Source organism: Carex rostrata, chromosome 3 (genome assembly GCF_964058835.1).
Source record: "Carex rostrata chromosome 3, lpCarRost1.2, whole genome shotgun sequence".
Classification (NCBI taxonomy): Eukaryota; Viridiplantae; Streptophyta; class Magnoliopsida; order Poales; family Cyperaceae; genus Carex; species Carex rostrata.
The window spans coordinates 13,141,339-13,166,736 of NC_135920.1; the positions used below are offsets into that span (position 1 = coordinate 13,141,339).

The window sequence follows — 25,398 nt, forward strand, 5'->3', positions numbered from 1 at the left end:
TTTTGAAGTCCAAATAGCCGATCCAAACCGTTAGATGTTTAATCTATATTAAAATATGCTTGGAGACCAAATTTTACATTTTTGGATTTTTTTTACTATTTATTAAGATGGTTTGAAAATTGTTGTTTTTATTAAAATTCTGCACCATTAAAAAACATCGATTTTCAAACCATCTTAATAAATAGTAAAAAAATTCCAAAAAATGTAAAATTTGGTCTCCAAGCACATTTTAATATAGATTAAACATCTAACAGTTTGAATCGGCTATTTTGAACTTTGAAACTAGAGATATGAGCGCGAAATAAAATACCCCTATTAATTCACGAAGTAGCGTAGCCTTACTTTCTATATATATATATATATAGAGTCCAGCTAAATTGCTGGTGGCAGCAGTTCTGCCCAAGTGCTGCCAGGGCTATATTTAGCCGTGTGATGTCCAAACAACAAATCCAAACCGTTAGATGTTTAATCTATATTATAATCTACTTGGAGACCAAATTTTACATTTTTGGAATTTTTTTACTATTTATTAAGCTGGTTTGAAAACCGGTTTTTTCAATGCTGCAGAAATTTTCTGAAAACAACGTTTTTCAAAGCAGCTTAATAAATAGTAAAAAAATTCCAAAAAATGTAAAATTTGGTCTCCAAGTAGATTATAATATAGATTAAACATCTAACGGTTTGGATTTGTTGTTTGGACATCACACGGCTAAATATAGCCCCGACAGCACTTGGGCAGAACTGCTGCCAGCAGTAATTTAGCCGGACTCTCTATATATATATCTTTATGTTATTGGAGACATACAAACTGAAGAATATATGTAAAATTAGTAGTGTCCCTTGGATTTTCCTTCGAAAAAATAATATTTATTTTTGAATAAGTTGGATTTTAACGATAATATTTTCTATAAATGATCATACAATCGAATAAATTTTGAACAATAATAAATATTTATTTAAAATTCTATAATCTATATAATAAAAATCAACACAATTAATTAAATGTATGAAAACTCGGATAGAGAAGTACAAAGTCTTTTTAACCGGTGATATAAAGCATGGAAAAACAAATATAACACTCCAATTAATTATAATAAATGAAAAAAGAATAAAATCGGATTGACGAGGATGTTGATGATGTTACACATGTTAAAAAAGTTTGAAGATATTATAAACTTGTTGACTCTTGACGAGTGAAAAAGCCATTTGCTATAAACAAAGATAGAACAACAACATCTAAAATATATGCTGATCTTTGTATTATTTTTTTGTAATATTACTAAAAATATCTTTGATTGTACTTTGGAAAACGGAACAAAAATTTGTTTTTATGACCTCTACATTTCTGATCATTTTTAATAATTGTTTACTTCTGAATTTTGAAAATCAAATTACTATCTAATTACTTTTAAACAACTTACAATCTGAATTTAGTTAATTCATAATTGGTCCGCAATCCACAATTGTATCGATAAATTGTTTTACCTAATATTAATAAAAAATTCTGACTACATCTCCAAAAATATAATTTATAGAAAACCACCGATCACAGATATATACATTTTTAGAAAATTTTGTTATCGTTGATGTATGTTACTTATGTAACAAAATTTTATTAGTTGTTTACTCTAATCCGATCAATAATTTTTTTTTTTTAAAGTCCGTAAGTGATTGCATTGATTGAAAAAGATACAAACTAGTTGTTACACGAGATTATACAACGAGTGTCTGTAAAAATATACAGCTGTAAACAAACAAAAACACACAGGATTATGCGCATCCTTTAAACACACAATAAAAATACACAGAGCTATGCGCATTCTGTGGACACACAATTAGTTCATCCTGACTTGTTACACAAGATAATTATTGTAATTAATCTGATCGATAATTCAGTGCTTCCTCTTTGACTACCAAAAATCAATCTACATCTGATCTGATGAGGTGCTCAGAGGTTAACCACCGGCCACCGCTTTATCCTATAAAATTTGACCAATTTCGCTTGATGCCAAATGCCCCGTGTCAGTTTGGAAAAGCGTCGGTGGTGACCGTTATAGAAGCACCTAGAGGAAGAAGAATGAAGGCCAATAAACTTGAGGCCGAAGTAAATGCATGCATGAGGTCAAAATGAGCTGGCAGATGGATTATCTGAGCTAGGTAGGTTGGGACCTGATAGGATATATCTTTCCAGTGTTTGTGGGCCTTTATAGATTTTAACTTTGAACAAGAGGTTATTTTTTGTATTGAGATGATTCAGATAGACTGTGTAAACAACTCAAATGTAACTCAGTTACCAGTGAAATGAAATTCTGACCTATGGGTCTTTTGAGACCAAAAGAAAAAAAAAAAAAAAAAAAAACCCTCCAAAACTCAAGTTCAGATCTGTACGGTCCGATCAGCAAGGGGTAAACGGATCGGATATTATCTGATTTCGTTCGGATCCGAATCCGAAAAATTACTTAAATTATTCAATCTGTATCCGTATCCGTATCTAAAAAATTATAACGGATAAGGATATGGTAAAACTTGTAACTATCCGTATCCGACCGTTTACACTTTTAAACCACAACAAATATGCTATATGTTCTTAAATTGTATATTCTACCAATAATTTATTCAATTGCATATAGATATATATTTTGATGAATAATATAACACTATGACGTAATTAGTGACTAATATTTTAATAATATAATAGATATCTTGTAGCTAATTATGAAAAATATCCGTATCCATCCGATATCCGATCCGTATTCGTAACATTTAATCTCCGATCCGTATCCGTATCTGACCGTTTACACCCCTACCTATTAGAATCCGGGCTATCCGATCCAAGATAGTATTCAGGGTCCTATTATTCTGATCAGACGGTCAGGATCCGAAATCCAATTTTGAGTTACTGTGGGGGATCTTGCACTTGAAAGGTGAACCGTTACATTTCGGACGCACGCTGTATTGAGTGCGTATCCTCTGTGATATCTCAACTTTTGCGTGACCGACGTGTCCGGTGCCTATTCGGGGTGATTTAGGGGGTCAGTATTATGTGTGCTTTGAGATTTGTGCAGAACGTATTTAAACGGTTGAGATCTTCCATAAAGTCACGCAAAGTTTGAGATAGCTCAGAGGATACAAATTCCGCTGTATTGGTATTTGGTAGGGATGATATTGTTTTTTGTCCATTGTCCACGCCGCGTATTAAATATTTTTGTTAGTTTTAAGTCTATTCGGTGCTGACAATAACGTGACGTGGAGGCTTTTAGTTCCTTTGTATCTTTTTCTCTGTAGTAATCCGTGTGTTAGCTTTGTGTAATCTTCCGTTAGGTTTCTTTATTCTCATGTAATCAACAGTAGAATTTCAAGTTTTCGTATATTGTTGTAACATGTTGTTACTCTGTCTGATCCAATCAAATTGTTTCAGATTTTTTGTGCTTGAATTTATAAATTAAGAATCGGTTTTGAGTCAATTAACAATAAATTCTATCTATTCTATTTTTAGATACCACAATCCAAATTATTTTGCTTAAACCGATCAAAATATAATACATGCACATTGATCTTTATACTCTAAAACCTCAATAAAATATCTTAAATATTTTTTATGACACTAAAATTTATATTTTTAGTATTCAGATCGTAATTTCCATTCAGAAGCAACTAAATAACACACAGAAGGTCACACAAACATGTGCTGGATTAACTAAATTGTGAAAAAAGTCCAACCTTTAGACCCCAAAAATTCAAAAATATTGGGCTCTGGTCAGTTATTTTAATAATATTCTAGAATAAATTACGGTTGCAACCTCCCCGCGCGATTTCCTATTTCCAGCGCGAAATTGCGTAATTCCAAGCTGGGGGATAAATTAATCCCGCCAACTAATTAATCTTCCTCCCTCCGTCTGTTTACGATTTCCCTAAATTGACCGGTCCACTGCTCGACGCGCACGTCTTTTCTGATGGGCCCACTGTTCAGTCCCTCTCTCCTCGCCTGTCCTCTCGCTATTAATAGATCGCCCCTTCCATCTCTCCTCTCTTCTTCTTCTCTCCTCCATTCTCCCGACCCCTATTTAGTGTCAAAATCAAAAGCTTCTATACTTTTCTTCTTCTTCTCTATTCTCTCTCCCAATTAGTTGCTGCTTATTAGTTCCCTGATTCGTGGATTCTGAATCTTTCTCAATCTCCGCTCCAGCTGATAGTTGACCTCACAGTGCATTTAATTCGGATCAAGGTATGATCTCTCAGAGTTGCTTTTGAATATAAATTATGCATTTCGGAATCTTTTGATTATTTTGTGTTTTTTCTTTGATACACTGTCCCTTTTAAAGTTAATAAATATATTGTAATTTTGTCAGATTTAATATTAATAAATATTTTGTAATTTTATCAGATATATTAAATCCTCCTCCTTGTTATCTGATTTGAAGAGATGAATTTGGTATTTTAATGATTCATATAGAATCTTCATCACCTCATGTCTTGTCGGTTTTATTTTCAATTTTAGAGAAAGTACGGTTTCTCAATTTTCTTCGGACTTCCGTACATTATATGACATCTTTTTCTCATTTCTACCCCTCTTATTTCCTTTAATTACATTTTTGTTTGGTTTCCGCATTTGTCGGTGTAGTTTCCTCGTCTCCTTCTCGAATTTGGAAAGTTTCAAACCACCCAGTTTGTTCCAATCAAGGTCCCTTTCACAACTATAATCTCCTGGATGGCTGGATGTCAACACGTAGTACCTGTGATCCTAGTGCTCTTTTTTTTATTGTTTCTTTTTACAAGTTACAAGTTGGTTAGGAAAGGTACCTCCCCTAAATAAATTGTGTATAAAAATTAATGTCGCCTCTCATTCAATTGTTAGGTGTATGTAGTGTGTGTGTTTGTTGTAATGTGGCTGTTCAGATCCTTGTGGTTTTTGTGTTGCGTTTATAAAATGACCCGTTATACATATTGCATGATGGAAAGTCATTGTTGCGGATTTAATTTCCGAAGGTCTTTGTCTTTAACGTGTCTCGTTTGTCTAGAATGTGGGCAGACATGGTCCACGAGTTAAAGCAGAAATACTTTTCTGTGGCTACAACAGTGTAGCTTTTCCGTGTTTGGCCTCAGAGCATCTACATCCCTAAAACTCAAAATGATTTCTAAATATCTGTTAACTATTTTTTAGAAATTATGGTCTTTAAAATTTCTAACTCTCACATCCCTAAAACTCATTTTAGAGTTTCTATTAAGCCACGTCAGCAACAAATTAAAATAGGAGAAACAATTTGAGCCAATCATTTGGCCAACATAGAGTTTATAAACAGTTTCTTAATAAGAAACTTTCATGCATAGTTTCTAAATAAGAAACTCTCCCACATTTTTGAAATTAGATTAGAAACTGCCACGTCAGATTAGAAACTCTAATAGTTTCAGGGATGCAGATGCTCTCATCCATCCTATGTTAAATAAGTGCATACTGTATTAGGCCACAGAAGATCGTATTTTCGTGATATGGACAGATTCATTGTATTGTATATTTGTATGGACCTTTACTTTTCTTTTTCTTTTCTTTTTTCCCACCACACGGGATGACGGGAGAAAATTAACTTCACTTAATAAACTTGTGCTTAAATTAGAGGTTGATTGAAATTAGTTTACCATTAATGTTAACTTTCTTCTACGCCATCTTTGGTTAAAACAACCTATATTTTGACTTTCACCACAAGTACCTTTTCTATAACAAAATTGTTTCTTTTAATCAACTGGTACTTAATTAATATTTAATACTGATTCTGACGGGACTTTTGCTTAAAGTTGAAATTCGTATCAAGCATGTGTTTAGGTTTCCATTTTTATTGTACTAAATTGCCCCTTGATTTGTTTATTCGTCATTGTAAGGTGCTGGAAATCTTATTGAAAGCTTCTTCTTTAGCTGTCCTAACAAGTACATAAACTGATCTCCGTATCTCTTCATGCAGTTAATAGAGAGATTTCAAACTTTGAATGGTACTTGAGAGTTCTTCATTACCGGGGCAATGATCAGGTAGAAAGCCACACTCAAAGAATTCCAATGAACAATGAACATTTTTTTTTCTTCATTGAAGTAATTTTAAGCATTTCTCAAATCAGGTCTGAGCTAATCTCTGTTTGATGGGCTGCCTTCACTGCTTCACTGACAAGAAAACATTGAAAAAGTGGTTTTTCATCGACAAAAGGGTTGGTTAAGCTAGAAAACAAAAAAATTGTTCCCCTGTTCTAACCAGAATTAATTAGCCTTATTTTCCATTTCTTTTTGGACACATCAATGGATTTGAAGCCAAACCATAACTCTCCAGTAATAAGTGAACCTATCCCGGTAAAATCGAGACTCGGCCTTCCTTCAAACCTTATGTCATACCCACCTAGTATTGAATTAAACTCAAAAACTAGTATGTTGTTGAATAACATCCAAAGAAGAAAGAATGTGCCCAGCAAGCTTGATGAGCTTCGTGCTGGCGGCTGGTTGGAGGCCATGATTGCTTGCTCGCCTCCTCGCAAGAAGCAAACCAAGGATTCAGACGATAGTTTTGAGCAATACTTTACTTGGATGGTACGTTATTGATTTATATTTTCATATGCACGTCCTTAGTTGAAATGTTGAAATTGAAGAAGAAGAAAAAAAAAACAGATGGGAATTTTGTATGACTGAATAGCAGAGAGAGAGAGAGTCAGAAAATGTTCTCATTCGTGGGGGCCAATCGACTTCAAATGATTGTTAGAGATTTAACAGAGTTTTAGTACCGATATTTTTCTTTGTTTAACGTGTTTCCCATAAATATCTTCATAAGATATTGGAATACCGGTTCAGAGCAATCATAACGTGTTTCCCATAAATTCCTTGCAAGAGGAACCCGGTTCAGAGCAATCATTTTTTTTTATAATTTTAAAATTATTCTGTTTTCTTCTGATAGATGAAGTACCCATCTGCTTTAACTTCGTTTGAGCAAATAACAGCGCATGCAAAGGGAAAAAGAATTGCATTGTTCTTGGATTATGATGGGACTCTATCACCTATCGTTGACAACCCTGAAAATGCCATCATGACTGACGAGGTAAAACAAATATCAGCTTTGATCTAATTATGTTGAATCTAATTCAATAACTATGGTATTAACTTGATTGATTTATACACAGATGCGTACTTCAGTGAAAAATGTTGCGAGGTACTTCCCTACCGCTATCATTAGTGGTAGATCCCGTGATAAGGTAATTAAAGAATTTTTTCTTCAGGATTTAATTAAAAAAAATGGTTCTTTTGTTATAGCTCTGTTTAGTAATTCAAATTTAAATATTTTCCTGCTATCTGTAGGTTTTTGAATTTGTAAAGCTAACAGAACTTTATTACGCTGGGAGCCATGGAATGGACATTATGGGTCCTGTCAGAAATAATGATTCTCATGGGTCCCATCCTAACTCCATTAGGACCACTGACTCACAGGTTAGTTGAAGTCATATTCTGTAATGTCTCATATGTAATTATCAGTTAATGAAGTCAAAAGAACACAATTTTCTATTTATAACCGAGCAAAAGCCAAAAGCATACTCTTCTTACCAACTCCTAGTTCACCAGCTGTTGCTTTAATAATAGCTCTTGATTTGTGCTTCAGAGGGAATTGTGAATAAATTCAAATGGTTTCATTGTTAATCGAAAGTTCAAAACTTAAGTACTTAATTTCAGTCCTTAGGTTAGCATTAATTTTTGGTTTTGTTTTTCAATAGCCCTTTGTATTCAACAAATCAAAGGCAATGTTCTCATAAGATTTCTGCTACTGCAGGGGAAGGTAGTTAATCTTTTCCAGCCAGCAAGTGAGTTTTTACCAATGATCGATGAGGTAATTATATTTCACTGTCACTTAATCTCAATATTTGCTGATGCCAAAAGTTTCAGAAAAATAAAAAAGAAGCTACAATGCAGGTTTTTAGAACCCTCATTGAGAAAACTAAAGACATTAAAGGATCATCTGTAGAGAACAACAAATTTTGCGTCTCTGTACATTACCGCAATGTGGCCGTGGAGGTAATTCTGAACTCCAACACAAATCACTTTCTTAACTTTATAAATGAAAGTACATCAAAAGAAATTCTTCTTAATTTTCTTTTTGGTATTTGAATATTAGGATTATGGCCTAGTTGATCAATGTGTAAAGGAGGTTCTCAAGAACTACCCTCGTTTGCGACTAACCAGTGGGCGAAAGGTCAGAATTAGCAGGATGCTTAATTTTTCAAATTTGAATGAAATATTATTTAAGAAATGAAGAAGTTTGTTTCCAAATAAAATGATGTACCAAAAGACAGCGAAACCTTTTGTAACTTGTGAATGAGATTGCCTCCAATTTACCATAAAGCAGTTAATGAGAACAAACCCAACATCTACTTTATGCTTTTCTGCTTATCTATTGTATACAATTTGCACAAGTGTATTCGGACTTATTAAATTTGCATCTTAATTTAATCTAGGTTTTTGAGGTTCGCCCAACAATAGATTGGAACAAGGGAAAGGCTGTTGAGTTTCTGCTTGAATCACTTGATCTAAGTGATTGCAATGATGTGCTTCCAATTTATGTTGGAGATGACCGTACTGATGAAGATGCATTCAAGGTAACTTTATTTTTTTATTTTTTATAATTAGAATCACTGCTAGAATGCACACTTTAACTTTTATAAATGGGATGCAGGTTCTAAGGGAGCGCAAGTGTGGTTACGGTATTCTAGTTTCGTCTGTACGGAAAGACACCGATGCCTTTTACTCATTGAGAGATCCATCAGAGGTAATTGCAATTTTGAGAACTACTGTTGCGAGTTCATTGTATCACCTCCTTTTGGAAGGATAACAGATTTCAATTAGTTTTTTTCTTGCTTTTTTCTTAGGTCATGGAGTTTCTCAAGTCCCTTGTAAAATGGAAGGAAAATGCCAATTAGGAAAAAGTGATGATCCGTTAGTGTTTGGTTTACCAGTTGTGTGAAGTTAAAGTTATATATTACAGAAAGAAATTTCTGACTAATAACTGACCGTGGTACGAGGAGGCGCGGAGCAACAGGATGTATTAGTTTGACATGCATTTATTTATTTTTATTGTTTCTTTTTTTAAAGGGCAATATATTTCTTGCCAGTGTAACATCCATTTGTTTTTTGTTTTCCATATTCTATGTATCTTCTCCTCAAGTAAATGGATTGCATATGACTAGAGAAATGTTGATTTTACTGTAAAGCTCGGATGCTGAAATTTTGTTGTGTGTTCGAGTATTTAAAAGAACCAGTGTATTTAATTCGGTGATCATGTCTTTCCTAGTGGCTACTAGGAACTTACATCTATATATTAATTTGTTTAATATTTTGTCAGCGATTTTGTATGTAGTCCAGGAGTAAAGAGGTACTCCAGTTAATACTGATACATTATCAGTCTTCCACCAATAGATAGAAGATAATTTTTCTTCAATTTTATCCAACAAAAAATCCCCAACCATTACAAGATAATTTTTTGTCACTATCAAAATAGATTAGCTAGGTGTCTTTCTTCATCACTAACATTTAATAGTATTAATTAATTGTTTTTCAAATTAATTTTGATTTCAGACAGCCTCAAAGGATAAGATAGCCCATAAGCTCTTTTAACATTTTTTGAATTATGCACTCAACAAACTTAGTTAGCATCATGGGCGAGTAGTAGGGGAAGGATTCCTAGGAAGAACTGGGGTGTTCTATTTATAGCAGCTTGCTGGACACTGGGAAGGAGCGAAATAATAAAAACTTTGAGAGGAGATGGTGTCAGCCAAGGGGCAAAGAACGGTACAAGAGGGGATACAATGGCTGCGGTACTGTTGATAAGATACTGGTATAGGAAGTGTTCTGACCTTGTAGTACTGCGGACAAGAGGGGATGCAGGTAAAATACTGGTTTACAAGAGGGGATACAGTGCTGTGGTATTGCTGTGCAATGGTGCCAGGTTTGTAATAGGGACGAGTTCCTATTGATGTAATTTTATTTCTTACTTTTCTGTACCAATCTGATAGCCGCTATCTGGTTTTCATAAAAAGAAGAATTAGCTTCTGAAAAAGGATGGTATCATATGACAGTTATTAACTGCTACTTCATCTTAAAGGCAGGGACCTAAGTGTTGAATCGTTGAATTAGCTTAACCTCCTTACCTCTGTTAAGATATCTAAACCTTGCAATTTTCTGACAATCATGTTGTTATTTTACCGCACTTTCATGGACCTGTTTTGACACTGACACAGTCCGGGTAAACCGGATAAGTTTGTTAAGCATCATCACAAAGGGTAAAGACTGGATAAACTTGTTAAGCATCATCCCAAAGGGTAAAGACATTGACACTGCTGTTTTGACTTACAGACAATACTAAAATGAAAATACATATGACTTCTGTGCTACATGAAGCCAAAACAGTGTTGTCAATATCTTTAGCAATCCAGAATATGGTCCCTGTTTAGCTTGACAGATTTTACATCAACAGGGGAAATTCTTGTTTTGAGTATAGCATCTAATTCAATGACAAACATCATACTAAAAAGAATTGGCAGGAAAGCCTCAGTGAAAATCAGAAAACAACGAGAAACAATCTCAGGAGTGCCCTCTAACAGGGTCAAAACATTAGCCTGTTCGGACTTTTGAGAACCCCAGCAAAATGATTACATGTACAAAAAAAATGTATGATAAAAATTCTATATTAATACATTGCAATGATAGTCTACTTTTGTGAAATCAAATTCACTTCTTGAATGAATGCCCAAGTATACTGAAAAAATAGCTGATACAACAACAAGAACTCGCATCCCTATTGTTCACGGATTAACCAAAAAATTTGATAACTCAATCTGGGAAAAAAAACAAAAAGTTCAAAAGTGCACTATAACAATACATGGATATGGATCAGAGTAAAAAGTGAAAGAACTAATTAACGGTCGCCGCCTTTCTGTTTGAGAGTGATTTTGTCTCCTAAGCTAAGAGCAATGCCTTGGGTCTTGCTTCTGATCCGGATATAACCACTCAGTTTGCCATCAGCTTGTTTCTCAATACTGATATTTACCAATGCATCCTCACCAAAAACACTTTTCGCATACAGGTTTGCAGCCAGGAAGCCACACTCCCCTTCAAGTGCTGACCTGAAAATGAAAATGAACAATACTGGTCATTAGCTATCTCCAGGCTGACCCAAAGATATAGAGTTGTAGGTCACCATTTCCGTCAAGGGTTATTAGGGAATTTTATGACCACTTCTTTCAGCATTATATTGTTTTTTTTTTTTTCATTATTATGTTTTCCTCAGGGTTCTTTTTCAGCATTGTGAGAAATAACCCAAGGTTAAATATTGGCTCAAACTGCTGTGCTGCAGCCATGATGGCATGCAATTAATTATGGACCTAATGCAGAATTTATTGAAAGCTTACAGTGGGGTGAGGCATTTCATATTTGTAGATTTTATAATGTGATCCAAGAACTCTTTCTCGTCCTGAATTACTGTGCTCACCGCCACCTGAATACAAAAATATATATTAAGAAAAGATAGAGAAGGAAAAATTATTTTATCAAAATTTTGAAGGAAAGCTTGCAACTCCTGGAAACATATTTTGCATACATTCTTTTATCTTATGTAAGAAATATTGAGCAAAGATTGAGATACCTTATTTTCCCACTCAAACTCAGCCCACATGTTCCTAAAAGTAACATCAGCACAGGCAGCGGGTGAAATATAATCCATAATATCAATATGTATATCATTCAGCACCACCACATTCCTCTCCATAACATTAGAGGTCTCATACACGATATTGCCAAAAATAACCCCAGTCTCAGTCGAGGACACCTTAATATTTGCCTTGATCTGCCGACTTGACTCAGGGGCAAGAGTGTAATTCTGTGGGCGATCGACCAGCTTGAGGTCCCCCATGGTGGCAAGCTCAAGGCATAGGTTTTGGAGCGTCTCCTTGGTACGATTTATGATGGTGACATCGAGCACGATGTCATAGTGATGCACTGTCACATATGCCTCAGCATATATTGGGTCACTGAATCCAGTAAGCTGCAGGATCCGGTTCAGACGGGCTGCATCGTCAGTGTCTTTGGTGAACTCACCAGTTGCACGCTTCAAATCATCCTGGACCTCATCTTCAAGCTCTAGCTGGCTCATGCCCTGAAAATCAAAAGATGCAGATGAGAGGGAAATGTTGGGCGGGGAGTGGGGCAATAAACTTCTCAGAATAAAGGGTCACATTAGAAACTATTGCCCTATTACCAATCCTACATGTAAGATTCTTAGTTCTTAGTAGATGCATGGGAACACAATGACATTCAGTGTCCAACAAAATCACACAGTAGAGGAAGATGCATGTACATATAACCTTCTGAGACACCCTAAATTTGATAATAAGCACTTTAGAAAGTGAGGAATTAAGTGTAACCGGATAGAGGGCAACATTGAAACACCATTGTTAATTGCTATTCCATGTTCTTTTTAAGTAAAATGTGAACAAAAAGCTCACTACTAACCTTGCGGCTTTTCAAGTGGTAGAAATCAATAAGGTCATCAGGCTGGGCATGGGAAATCTGGGCTTTAGCTCGAAGCTCCTCGGTCTCTCTAAATTGCTTCTCTGCAAGCATCTTTGCGAAGCTTTGACGGCATGATTCCAACCACACCTTTCGGACTTCATCCCCAGTGTTGCAAAGCAACCTCATACATAACACAATCCTGTCGTACGAGTCATCGTCAATTGGGTGTGGTGCAAAGCCTGATTGGCCAAATTGTAGCATGGAGGCCATGATAAGCAAAGCAGAAGCACCAGCTTTGTTTGTCTCAGCCTTGGCTGGTTGCACTTCTTCAAGCCTTAATACCAGCTTGGTCAAGGTTGACGCCACCACGGCTGCCAAAAAAAAATCACCAGAGAGGATCAAAGATCTCAGGTTTGGGATATTGGAGAGCGAACCAGGCACAACTGATGGAGCAACAACTGCAGCCTCTGAGGCAGCACTTTGGGTTGCATAGGTCCCATCAGCCAAGACCACTGGTCTCCGTGAAGAGGTAGTCACACTTGAATTGACAGCATGAGGTTGTTTTGTGGAGTCGGTAGTGGAGTCGGCATCCTCTGTGGCTGAGTAGAAAGGGAGTTCACCTAGGCATTGTTTGATGGTGGAGATTGCAGCTTCAACCTCAGAAAGGGAGAGAGAGTATTCTCCTAAGATCCACAGTGCGCATGAACAGACCCGGGCAGCCCGTATCTGATAAAAGGTGTCAGTTAGTCGCTGAATCATGGAGACCCTCAGCTTCGGGTTGGTCTCTATTATCTCACGTACGAATATAACAACATCAATAGCAGAAGCCACATTCGAGTCACCGAGAAAATCCATGAGTACATGGACGACCGACCCGGCAACTTCTGGAAATTTGACTGTACATGCATGGATGGCTTGGACCAGCATCTGCCGGTACTCGCCACCTGCGTCCTTGTCAGATTCACCAGCTGCCTGAGTCTTAACCACCTCTTTCTTGAGGAACAACACAACCTCATCCACATTTTTGGGAGAAACTAAATCAAGCACTATATCTAGCACCTTGCGGCGCACATCAGGGTTGGGGCTGGAGAGAGCTCGGAGCACGTCCATCACGACCTCAGACATGACCTCACGGTGGGACTTACGAAGCTCTATCAACCGATCAAGGATAATAAGACGCACATTGTTGTCACTTTGAGAGGACAGCAATTGACAGTAGGTGTTTGCTGCAGCCCGTACAGCAGTGGGGGCCGAGGAAAGAGAAACAAGTGCTCCAGCACATTCATACACAACAGCTGTACTGGAAGATGAGAGGAGAGAAATGATTATTTTAATATGTTTACCCTTATCAGGGCGATTTGCACGGCAGACCTTTTGGATCAGATCCACCACAGCCATCTGGAGCAGGTCAGGCCATTCTGCCACCCGATCCACATTGGACAAAAGATATGCAACAGCACGATCTTGGGAGCAATTGCACAGCATGACGAACGCATTGCGTTTAGCTGATGCATCTTGCTCAGAGCTCAACGCTTTCTCAACCAATTCAGGTGCATCAGGTAACAGCTGCTCTCCGTTAGGCAAGCGGTAGATTGATGAGATGGCGAGGAGTGCATTCCGGCGAATAAAAGGGTGGCGATGCTCGAGATTGGTAAGCACTGACGGGATCAGCGGCTCCAAGATTTCAGGCTCCGAAATCCTGCAGAGGAATCGAAGAGTAACACCACGAATGTACTCGTTAGAATGTTGTAGATTGTTGAGTAAATTCTGACAGATCAGGATCATCTCAGGAAGAACCCGGCCACGTGCATCTGTCTTGTCAATGATTTCGAGGTAAAGGAGGAGGAGCTTCTGGACCGTGTGATCCTCCGACGGAAGCACGTAACGGACGATGGTGATGAAGAGCTGTGGGAGGGTTTCTCCGTTTAGGAGAAGCATGATGGCGCGCTTCATGGCGTCAACTTTGGCGACGACGTCGCTGCCTTCAAGGGCTTCCTTGATTTCGTTCGCCATGGCAGGGGTGCCCTTGTCGAAGTGGACCAAAAGCGTGCAGGGTTTCTCCATGGCTGGATCTGGATCTGGATCTGGGGTGGATCCAGTTAGAGAAAAATGGGGAGAGGAGGAAGGAAGAGAGAGAGATCTGGGAGAAGAGAGGGAGGGAGGGGTGTTTCAGATCCGAGGCATCGAGCGTTGAGGGTTGGATTATTTTGGGCAAAGAAGTCGACGGTCGAGGCACGTGCTGCGTGCGTGCGTGCGTTATGAAGTTGAAAATCCATAATGAAAGAATGTGCACTGGGCTGGAGGCCCATCGTTAGAAAAGGGCTGAACCGTTAGTTCCTTGAGCTTGGCATTGCTCACCATGGCCTTTCTCAGAATGAGATCCACAACCCGCATTTCAACAGTCTGTTTCTGTTGAACTCGGATCTCCTGAAGTAACTCAAAAAATTTCTCTTAGATCTGGACCGTTTGATCTGATTTGGCACGAATATTAAAGTTCCCGTGCATTATTTATACCTCGGGCTAGATTTTTCACCGGATTCTGATCGAACGGTACAGATCTCAACTCAAATTTTGAGTTACTTTAGGGAATGCGGACCAGTCTGTCCTCCGTTCAGGCAATTGCGATACAAACCCTACAAAACAAAGCAGCCACTGCTGGTCTTGCGTCTCTCACTCCCTCTCCTCTCCTCTCCTCTCCTCTCTCTCTCTCTCTCTCTCTCTCTCTTTGTAGTTGTACGGACAGGTCAAGATGCGCGGCTTAAAGGCCGTGGCTTCTTTAACGCGACGCTCTGTTTCTTCACTTGGATTTTTCAGTAGCGAGAGATCTCTATCGACAAGCCTCTCTCGCTCCTCCGCAGATGATCAACTCCAGAACGAAGTAACAAACTTAGCTTCTCCTTTATCTTTCTCGTTACCTTTTCTTTCCTCTACATTGATTTTGTAGTTACCATTGATACAGACGGTTTCACCTTTCAGGTCCTTGTTGAAGGGATGGCAGGTGCACGAGCTGCAGTCCTTAATCGACCATCTTTTCTGAATACTCTTAATACAAACATGGTACTGTTGCGGTTTGCTTAGCCTGTCTACTGTGATTTTTTTAATGAAAGAAGAACTCAGTCTGATGATTTCCATTTCATGCTGAGTGTAGCCGAGGTGTTTGACGAAATGTTTGCGTGATTATTATGCAGGGAGTTAGGCTGAAAAAACTGTATGAATCTTGGGAGGATAATCCTGATATTGGGTTTGTCGTGATGAAGGTAGTAGATTTTGTTTCATTGTTCCCTGTTTGTTTTAATCAGATGTTATGATGAGAATGTTTTGGAATATATAATGATCAGAATGGTTGATTGTTGCTTTTATTGTATAAAGGGCAGTGGCAGAGCATTCTGTGCTGGCGGTGATGTTGTCACACTATATAAGCAGATTAATGAAGGTAGGAATTTTTTTAATAATTTGGGTTAGTTTCAGTGATAAATGATACGGAATTTCTTATCTGCCAATGAACTCAATAATGTTTGAGCTTTATAATAAGGTAGTATTTTTTTTATATGTTGAAAGTCCTAATAGTCATTACCCTCATGCGACAATCTAGGTGTATGCTGTAAAATGTGGACAATATTTGCTCCCTGACTATAATGATATTTTCTTTGACCTTAAGCAAAATATGAGCTAAAATGAAACAATAGGTCCAAAACAAATTGAAGTGTGTCAGCTTTCAATTTAATGAACTTTGGGTCTGTAAGATTTCAATGAATTAATATGGAAAAACTTAGGAGCCATATGTGCACATGCTATTTAGCTAATAACAGGCGGATACAGTTGCAAACCCAAAAAATGGTTGGGTGCCAAGTGTGATATTGCCAACACCTTAAAATTTGTGGGTGCACTTTGCTAAAAAGCTCATTCATAATTACACATTAAAAATCTAAAGAACCCTGAGTCTACTGATACATAAAAATCCTCCCTACCCTTCTGGTCCCACCTTCATTAAAAGACTATTACCCTCCACCTGCTTATGCTAATAGTTAGTTTAAAATTCCTTATTTGTTGTGAATGAGCATTGGATCTTTTCATTTGTCTGTGTTTAAAAGATGCATTTTCCGATTAAAATGCTTCTTTTAAAAAGAATGCCAATATATTCTTTCTAATGAATTCTTAAAATCATTTGTTATGTCAATGATTGTTTTAGTGATAACAGTTAATCAAGTGCAGGAAAGATTGAAGAGTGCAAGGATTTCTTCAAGAACCTGTACATGTTCATTTATGTGCTAGGCACATACTTGAAACCCCATGTATGTGTGCTTCTGTAGTTGTATAATGAATATATACAATATTAGTGCATCCATTGTCCCATCAACAACATTTTCTTTAACATAGGTGGCTATTCTGGATGGCATAACAATGGGTGGTGGAGGTGGTGTTTCTATTCCTGGTACATTTCGTATTGCAACAAATAAAACTGTAAGAGCTACTAAATCCTTCTCCATATAAATTTACTATGACAAAATGTGATGTTGCCTATTGGTGTGGCTGTTATTGCTTGCCTGTTAGCCATGCTCATCCCTTCCCAAAAGGACAAGTAAATCCACATAATCCCAGAGTTTATTTGTCAGAGATAAGCCCGTATAGAGTAAGGAGTTAATGTAGATTCTTGTAGTTTGCATACCACTTTATTAGAGAATTGCATTCTTTCTTTTATATTACACAACTCTTTAGTTAGCTAACTGCTTGCATTATCCCTGAGATTTTTTGCCAAGATTTTAAAATAGTTTTTGAATTGTTTTTCAAGATGTTTGCTACTCCAGAAGTTCATATTGGCTTCCACCCTGATGCTGGAGCTTCCTTCTATCTATCGCATTTGCCAGGTCATGTAGGTATGCGATGTAGCTTACAGGACAATATTCCTTATGAAACTCTGCTCTCAGATTACCAGAAGTGATATAGATTTTCATTTCAATTTAACATTTCAGGAGAGTACTTGGCTTTGACGGGTGAGCGAATTAATGGTGTGGATATGATTGCTGTTGGTCTGGCCACACACTATGCAATGAGTGAGGTTAGCCGTCACCCCCCCTCCCCCGCACACACACACACACCAAAAGAATAAGAAGATAGAACAGAGGAAAAAATTGGAAACTCAATACTACTGGCTTGCTGTTTTTTAAAATGTTTATTGTACTTCCAAGTACTAAACACTCACAGTGCATTATATTTCTCAAGGGAATTAGTATCATGCCACGCTGATAATATACAGAACTATGGGTAAGTGTGTTTTGAGAAGATGTAATATTGTTGGGTGCATGGCTATGTAATACATGATATTTGTTAAATTTATCTATTGTTGCTTTAGTTTTTTTAATTTTTTTTTGCTTTTATTTTTATTCTTTTGTTTGACAGCAACTTGGTTTGATCGATGAAAGGCTCGCTAAGTTGGTGACTGATGATCCTTCAATTATAGACACCTCTCTAGCACAATACGGCGACATTGTTTACCCTGATAAGAAAAGCATTTTCCATAGGTTTGTCTTCCGTGTGTTTGTCTGTTGGTTATGTACAAGTAATTGAATCTCAGATTTTGTTTCGCTTTTTAATCTGTACTAGTATGTACATAAGATACAGATGATAGGATGATCACAAATTATGTTTTTGTTATGTTAATTCATATGTTTTGCTGCTTAATTGCGTAAAACACTAAGAAATAAAATCAAAATTAGCTCATAGCTAGATTATTATTTGCAGAAGTAATCTAGGTTACTGTGGTTTTACAGGGAGTATTAAGGAAGAATTTTTATTAGAACCTGTTGTAAAAGCAGTGGACTTAAATTATCAAAAAGAGTGAATTGATCAATATGTATCACATGAGTAGGGAATCGTTGGAATGACCATGGGAAGTACCATGAAAAGGTGACAATGCTTTGAAATAGCTCTATGTTACATCCTTTCGGTCCTAGAATTTAATGTGTTTCCTTTTCCATTTTTTCAGATTAGAGAACATAGATCGATGCTTCTGCCGTGATACTGTTGAGGAGATTATTGATGCTTTGGTTAGCTTTTTTTTTTCTGTAAATTTGTTTCTGATGATTTAATTAGGTCCAAGGTGGGCCCAGTGCCCCAGTCAAGTTGTGGATTGATGCCTTAATTGCCATCAACTATGCTACCAACTAGCATCTTTTCTGAATTTTGCCCAACTGATCTTGCCGCAACTAAACTCATGGTGGAATAATCATCAACAATGCTATTAATCATAATATTAACTGCATATAGTCTGCTCCTGTACTGGACCTCGCTGAATTGATACTGAATCACTTTTGTCGCTTAATTGATACCGAATCACTTTTGATATGTTATGATAGGAAGGTGAAGTGTCAAGAACAAATCAGGATTGGTGCACATCTGCACTTAAGAAGATGAAAGCAGCCTCTCCACTGAGCCTGAAGGTTGCCTTGAAATCGGTATGCATCTTTATTTGTTATCTTATTAGAACTTATAAGAATATCCAAAATTTGCAAGTAAACTTAAAATTAAGCATAATTAAGCTTGAATCAACCCTTAAATGCAGAACAAAACCTGACCTAGGCCCTATTTCAACCCTTAAATGCAGAACAAAACCTGACCTAAGCCCTATTTCAACCCTTAAATGCAGAACAAAACCTGACCTAAGCCCTATTTTTGTTTATGTAATTGTACAATTGTGCCTACTAATACTAAATTTTTTGCATTGGGCAGTATAAACAATACCTGCACCTGGATTTAAGTGCCATCAAAATTTGAATGACTCTCATTTATTCAAACAACTTCAGTTTATCCCTATTTTGACAAAGACATGCAGCTGTGCTTAATACTTAATATAACCCAGTGGCAATAGTTGCAGCAGCAGTATGAAATAGAATCCCAAAATTGGTGCATTCGAGGAAGTGTGACTTATTTTTTAGTCACTTATTTAAAGAGGCCTCAACTTAACCTCTATTTAGTTAAATATAGAGCATGCCAACAATAATATGGGTGAAGATTGTAAATAGTTTGGGTTCCTCCTTTACCAGCACTATTTTTTTCAAATCTAAATGTACAGATACGTGAAGGTAGATTTCAGACTCTAGATGAATGTCTTGTTCGAGAGTATCGCATGTCCCTGCATGGCATCTCGAAACCTCTTTCTCATGAATTTGTTGAGGTAACAATTTTTCCTTTTGTTACTCCATGTGGTGATGGTGCTTTGGGAAATATCCATGTCATGATGTTTAGGCATCAATTGGCTTTGTTTGGAGTTCAAATAAGAACCACAACCATCAAACAATTAAACTGAAATTTTAGCTGGTACAAAACCGGTACCGATCTTGTTTTATTTGTTTTTCAAAGCCCTCTAGTCTATGATTTCTTTTTTTTTTAATATATAATTGGAATGAAAGGTTAATTCTGGGGCTGTTTGGCGCAGTCCTTTGAGGAATCTTAAGCATGCCAAACACATGTTTCTTTACAAAGCTTAAAATCACTTTCTTAAGCTTCCTTTTTTTCCCACTTTTTTAAGCTTGCCCAAATTTTTAAGCATACCTTTTCCTGGCTTAAGCATTTGGCTAAGCATTCACTTTTAAAAATTTTGTTACCGAACACCACTTCCTTAGCTGAGCTTAAAGTTAAGTCTATCCAACTTGCCGAACAGACTCAGAATGCTTAATGCCTTATTGAAAGGGCAGAGTAGTGACTGGGCAGTTTTATCTTCTGCTTTTTATTGTCTTATAATTTGGTCTCTCCCCAGGGTGTGAGAGCAAAATTAGTTGACAAGGACTCTGCACCAAAGGTAATTTATTTCATTTAGCATATTTTTTTTTCATTTAGCAAAATATGTTTTTGGCCTTGGTAATTTATTTTCCCGGCAAAGGTAAAAACATCTCATAAGCCCTTACTTGACAGCTCCATTTTTTTAAGAATTTCCTCAACTGTCTTTAGTTCTTGTGTAATGATAAGCTGGTAATTGGGAACATAAAGGGTTATTTTTTGTATAGGTATGCACAAAGATTCACATGTCGTCTTAAACTGTTGATGTTGTTCTAGGTCATAAGCAACATGCATGTCAAAAACCTGAATATTTGGAGTTTCTTTCCTACAATAACATCTTGATCTCCAATATAAAGTAAACACTAAATTTTTATGACTTCAACATCCATGCATCATATTATGACGAAGAACAGGCTCAACAGTTTGCATCTCATTTAGAATATTGATTTTGATTTGTCAACTTGAGATCATAACTGAGTTCATTGATGCCATGGAACCTGGAGTTCATGCTTGCTGAACTCAGAAAGACCAGCAAAGACTGTAGCAGAGGTTTATAGAGGGCAGTGCTTATTCTGTTACAATGCAATAACATCTTTAATCATAAATGCAGTGGGACCCACCTACTCTAAACGATGTTCCTGACGATATGGTCGATAATTATTTCTCACCTCTCAACGAATTTGAAGAATTGAAGCTGCCCACACATCAACGAGAGGCTTTTATCTAATTTTTTTTTTTCCTTTTGCAAAGCCTCTCATTTTTATTCATTTTGCCTCTGGACATTAGGTAGATTTTTGCGCATAAAATTTTATCATTGTTTCTGCTAATGGCTCGTGTTGTTTTGGCAAAACCTCACGAGTAAATTGGCCTTTTTGGTTCATGCTCACAGTGGCACCAAATGTTTTGTAGTGTGATTACCAAAACTGCCAACGTACTAAATGTTCCAATTTAAACAAAAAAAGTTGAAAAGAATGGGAAAATGGGCTTGGAATAAAGAAAATTGAATTATTTTGATGAACTATATTTGTGTGGGACTAAGAGAACAGACAAGAAAAGCATCGTCGATCTGTTATATTGCAACAAATCGTCTAACTTAGGCATTAGATTGGTTAAATATCGTGGTAAATAACCTGGTTCATGTCTGTTTCCAAAGTGTCCGGCCTAAAAGAATCTATTTGTGGTATGAACAATGGTATAGCTGTGTAATTAGAGGTGTCTGGCCTAAAAAGTGCCCGTCATGGGTTATATTTGGTCTGATTTTGTTTGGTGTTTTAGATTATGACACTTCCAATCTTTAACTAATCTTTGCAATTTAAAAACGATTTAATGCATGGAAAAGTGATAACTATACCCTTTTTTTTATTTGCACCCATTGCATCTCAGATGTATTGATTTTTTTTAAAAAAAAGTGTTTATACATGATGGCAAAAGTATGTGTTGTATCATTAGGAGTAATATTTGAAAGATATATTTTCACTTATTTTTAAAGTACTTGCACTTTCTTGTGATTATTCTAAATGAAAAGGTGGTGAACACACTTTGCATATTATGTGTAAATACTGGTGATTTTTTCTTAATTTACAATTCGTATGTTAATCATAAATACTTTCAGGTGAAGATAAGAGGTATAAAATGTGAAATGCAAGAATAATTTCTCTTATTCATATTCTACAGGTTGATTTCTTACCCTCTATGGTGAAAATTTATAGGAGTGATACTGAGAGCAATAGATATTTCATCAAGATTCATACAATACTAAATGTTAAGACACTACCTTAAATTCATGGTTCTTTGTGAGTTTTCGACTTTTCTAGTAGAGGAGAGGATAAGGACACTGTAGCAAGGATTTTTTTTTTTTTTGTAAAATAGAAATAAACAAATATATTTAAACGAAAAAATCAGCATGTGCTGGATTTCCGAAAAATACCTCCATCGTAGTACCAGCACTTCTAAAAAGTACCTTCACCTTAAAAAAGTGCTACAATGGAAGGTGGAGTTTAAATGTGCACACATTAAACTCGTTCCACCCTCCGACGTAGCACTGCTTTCGGTGGAGGTGTTTTTGGAAAATCCAGCACGTTGGGTGCTTGTTACGTTAAATGAGTTCGTTTATTTCTATTTAAAAGAAATTATGTAGTAAGTTCCATTGAAAAAAAAAATGCAAATATGATATAGTAACTAGGTTAGATCTATGGGTTCGCCGCGAGACATTTCTTTAAGGTTACGTTTGGTTGTGGAGTCAAGGATTGAATTGTTTACTCTTCATATTTTATACTTCATTTGATAGTATGAATATTGCTTAAATTAATCCATCTAGAGTATGATGTTGGAAAATGAATCTTTGTCTATGAAAGTGGGACCTACAAGTGGTGTAAGTGTCGGGTAAGTTAATTTGTCTGGAGAGCTGGAATAACTTATTCCGTATTAACTCATCTCTTACTCCATCGTACTCTTTCTATTTTACTTCTCGTTTAGTGGCTTAAGTGTAGAGTAAGATGTTTACTCAACCTCTTACTCCACAACTATACATGACCTAATAGTTTACCACCTGCAACAAAATGCATAGAAATAATCTTTTTTTTTTTATTGAGAGATGGTTTAGTGAAAATAAAAATAGTTAGAATAACTCTTTCACTGTTAGTTTTAGTAAAATAGTCAAAACTCACTTTTTGTAAGAATTAAGTTATTATAATGAGGAGGGTTCCAATACCTCATATTTATATCTTCATTTTCTTCATATTCAAAGTCTAAATTGTTAATCCGAACCGTTCAACATAATATCCATACTAAAATATGGTTAGGGATGAAATTTTATAATTTTTGAAATTTTTTTACTATTTTTTAAAATGGGTAGAAAATCACTGTTTTTTTAACGGTTCAAAAACAGTGATTTTGTACCTATCTTAAAAAATTCCAAACAAAATTCCAAAAAATATAAAATTTCATCTCCATGTATATTTTAGTATAAATATTTTGTTGAACGGTTCGGATCGACAATTTGGACTTTGAAAACGAAAATATAAAATATGAGGTATGATGAGGTATGAAAAAAATGAGGCATTGGGAACCTCCTCTATAATAAGACATACAAATTGAATTCTCTATTCTAGTTATTCAAATTCAATCAAGCATGAAAAAGACTATTCCAAATAGTCTAACTCAAAAAATAACTTATTCTCAATTCAACCAAACGTTTTCCAATTAGTTATCGCAAAAGCTGAGAATTAGCCTTTGGTCTAGTGGCAAAGGCATATGGTCTCTATGTGAGAGGTTATGAGTTCGAAACCCTGATGGAGAAAATGTTAGATATGTACTAACAGGCCAGAATATTTTAGGCCTTAATTAATAGTTAATTAATTATGGATTAGGTCTTTTTGGGCTGCATCAAACATGGGCCCGAAATAATCTGATTTTCTGATATGATCTGATCATATATGATTGGATATGCATATTTGAATAGGTGCGAATTGAATGGATAAGATCTTCTGAATAGGTTTGATCAAGAGATACGATCAACAGATGTATTGTATTATTTATATATACAATACATATCTATTTTCGGGACTGATCTCTCTTTCTCTATTTTTCGGAATAGGACTCTCTCACTCTAATATGTTCTGTTTTCGGATAGAAAAGATACAGACAAAACCAAACCGAAAATAGGACATATTTTCGGACAAGAATAGAGAAGAGGTTTTGGATAAGAAAAGAGACTGAAAATAGATGAATGGGATTTTCGGATTTATTAGATGAAATCGAAAATCTGATCTGTCTGATTCGCGCTTAGTCAGAAACCGAAAAGGAAAACAGAAAGACAAGAAGGGGACTGCAAGTTGGCGCTAGCACTTCGACTTGCAGTTGTTCGTCATCCTGTTCGTGTGGATACTGATAGAGGCGTGACTGCTAGACTGTTACGTGAATCTGACACGAAACGAAAGGAGAAGGAAAGGAAAAGAAGGTTACCGCTAGACTAGATTTGAAGTTTCCGCTGCGCATCTAGTGGTAAACTCTGTTTTAATCCTAGAATTAGTTTTATACTTGGATTCTGGTTTTCGGGTAGTGAACAAATCTTGAACTGTTTCAAATTGTTGCACTATAACCTACCCGAAATCCCAACAGAAAATTCCTTGTTATTATAACAATGATATTAAATAGTTTGGTGACTTACCTCCAACCTATACTCAAAAAAAAAAAAGATAACTAAAGCTTCATTGATGAAGAAAGTATACCAATATAGAAAGAGTGAGTCTATGGTACTATGCATATTACGATTTGTTACCGTGCTACGGCTCTATATTTGAGTTTTCAAATCCTAACGGTCGATCCGAACCGTTCATCTTGTTCTCCATATTAATATGTGTTTGGAGATCAAATTTTACATTTTTTAAAAAAATTTTACTATTTTTTTAGATTTATTGAAAATCACTGTTTTTGGATGGTCCAGAATTTTCAGATCAAGTGATTTTCTAAATATCTAAAAAAAGAGTAAAAACATTTCAAAAAATGTAAAATTTGGTCTCCAAACACATATTAATATGGAGAACAAGATGAACGGTTCGGATCGACCGTTAGAATTTGAAAACTCGAATATAGAGCCGTAACACGGTAACAACCCATGATATGCATAGTACCATACACTCACTCATAGAAATTACAGCAATATGCAAGATAAAAAGTGTTCGCAGACTGCAGAGCCAAGAACGCCAAGTAATGTAAAATAAATAAAGTTTGGTAAAAAGCTCTGTGCCATAAAAAATGCGAGAGTAGCCATCGCTGGCTTATGAAATTCAATACCTCAGCGTGTTAGGCCGGATACAAACTCACGGGACTTTGTGAGTTTTACTATTTATAAGACCATTTTTCCAAATACTGTTCAGACATCAAATTTTCCATTCATATATTGGATTTATTTTTCCATGGGAAACTTAATTGTAAGTCAAGATGTTGGAAAAAGAAAAAAAGAAATTAGGCTGGACCAAAGTCTCCCACGGTTCGACGTTATTAATTTCATTCACAAAGCGTCATTAACTAAATAGATGAAAGAAAAATTAGGTGTATGTTTTAGAGTAGAACAAGTTTACTCAGATTTTTGTGAACTTAATTCT

The 25,398-nt window shown here is 36.2% G+C and overlaps 3 protein-coding genes across 4 annotated transcripts; 2 read left to right on the forward strand and 1 right to left on the reverse strand.

Annotated features, from left to right (window-relative positions):
* Positions 1-4,035: 4,035 nt before the first annotated feature.
* Positions 4,036-9,344, forward strand: LOC144551593 (putative trehalose-phosphate phosphatase 2). The gene is made up of 12 exons (XM_078299624.1): positions 4,036-4,225; positions 5,955-6,019; positions 6,106-6,565; positions 6,927-7,067; positions 7,150-7,221; positions 7,325-7,453; positions 7,791-7,847; positions 7,931-8,032; positions 8,133-8,210; positions 8,473-8,613; positions 8,691-8,783; positions 8,884-9,344. The coding sequence occupies exons 3-12, from the start codon at positions 6,281-6,283 to the stop codon at positions 8,932-8,934; spliced, it is 1,149 nt and encodes a 382-aa protein (XP_078155750.1). The 5' UTR covers positions 4,036-4,225; positions 5,955-6,019; positions 6,106-6,280; the 3' UTR covers positions 8,935-9,344.
* A 1,250-nt stretch (positions 9,345-10,594) lies between these two features.
* On the reverse strand, positions 10,595-14,824 carry LOC144551598 (coatomer subunit beta-1). Its single transcript, XM_078299628.1, has 4 exons — positions 12,521-14,824; positions 11,655-12,164; positions 11,422-11,507; positions 10,595-11,136 (listed from the first exon to the last, which is right to left on the reverse strand). The coding sequence occupies exons 1-4, from the start codon at positions 14,582-14,584 to the stop codon at positions 10,929-10,931; spliced, it is 2,868 nt and encodes a 955-aa protein (XP_078155754.1). The 5' UTR covers positions 14,585-14,824; the 3' UTR covers positions 10,595-10,928.
* Positions 14,825-15,158: 334 nt separating this feature from the next.
* Positions 15,159-21,305, forward strand: LOC144551599 (ATP-dependent caseinolytic (Clp) protease/crotonase family protein). 2 transcript variants are annotated; one of them, XM_078299630.1, is made up of 14 exons: positions 15,159-15,398; positions 15,497-15,577; positions 15,709-15,777; positions 15,890-15,953; positions 16,733-16,812; positions 16,898-16,981; positions 17,310-17,394; positions 17,491-17,576; positions 17,918-18,039; positions 18,504-18,564; positions 18,874-18,972; positions 19,590-19,691; positions 20,274-20,315; positions 20,904-21,305. In XM_078299630.1, exons 1-14 carry the CDS (start codon positions 15,270-15,272, stop codon positions 21,018-21,020), a joined length of 1,221 nt encoding a protein of 406 aa, XP_078155756.1. In that variant the 5' UTR covers positions 15,159-15,269; the 3' UTR covers positions 21,021-21,305. The 2 variants fall into 2 exon arrangements, with proteins under 2 accessions (XP_078155756.1, XP_078155757.1); XM_078299631.1 differs by having other exon boundaries at positions 15,254-15,398; positions 15,480-15,577.
* The last annotated feature ends 4,093 nt before the right edge of the window (positions 21,306-25,398 follow it).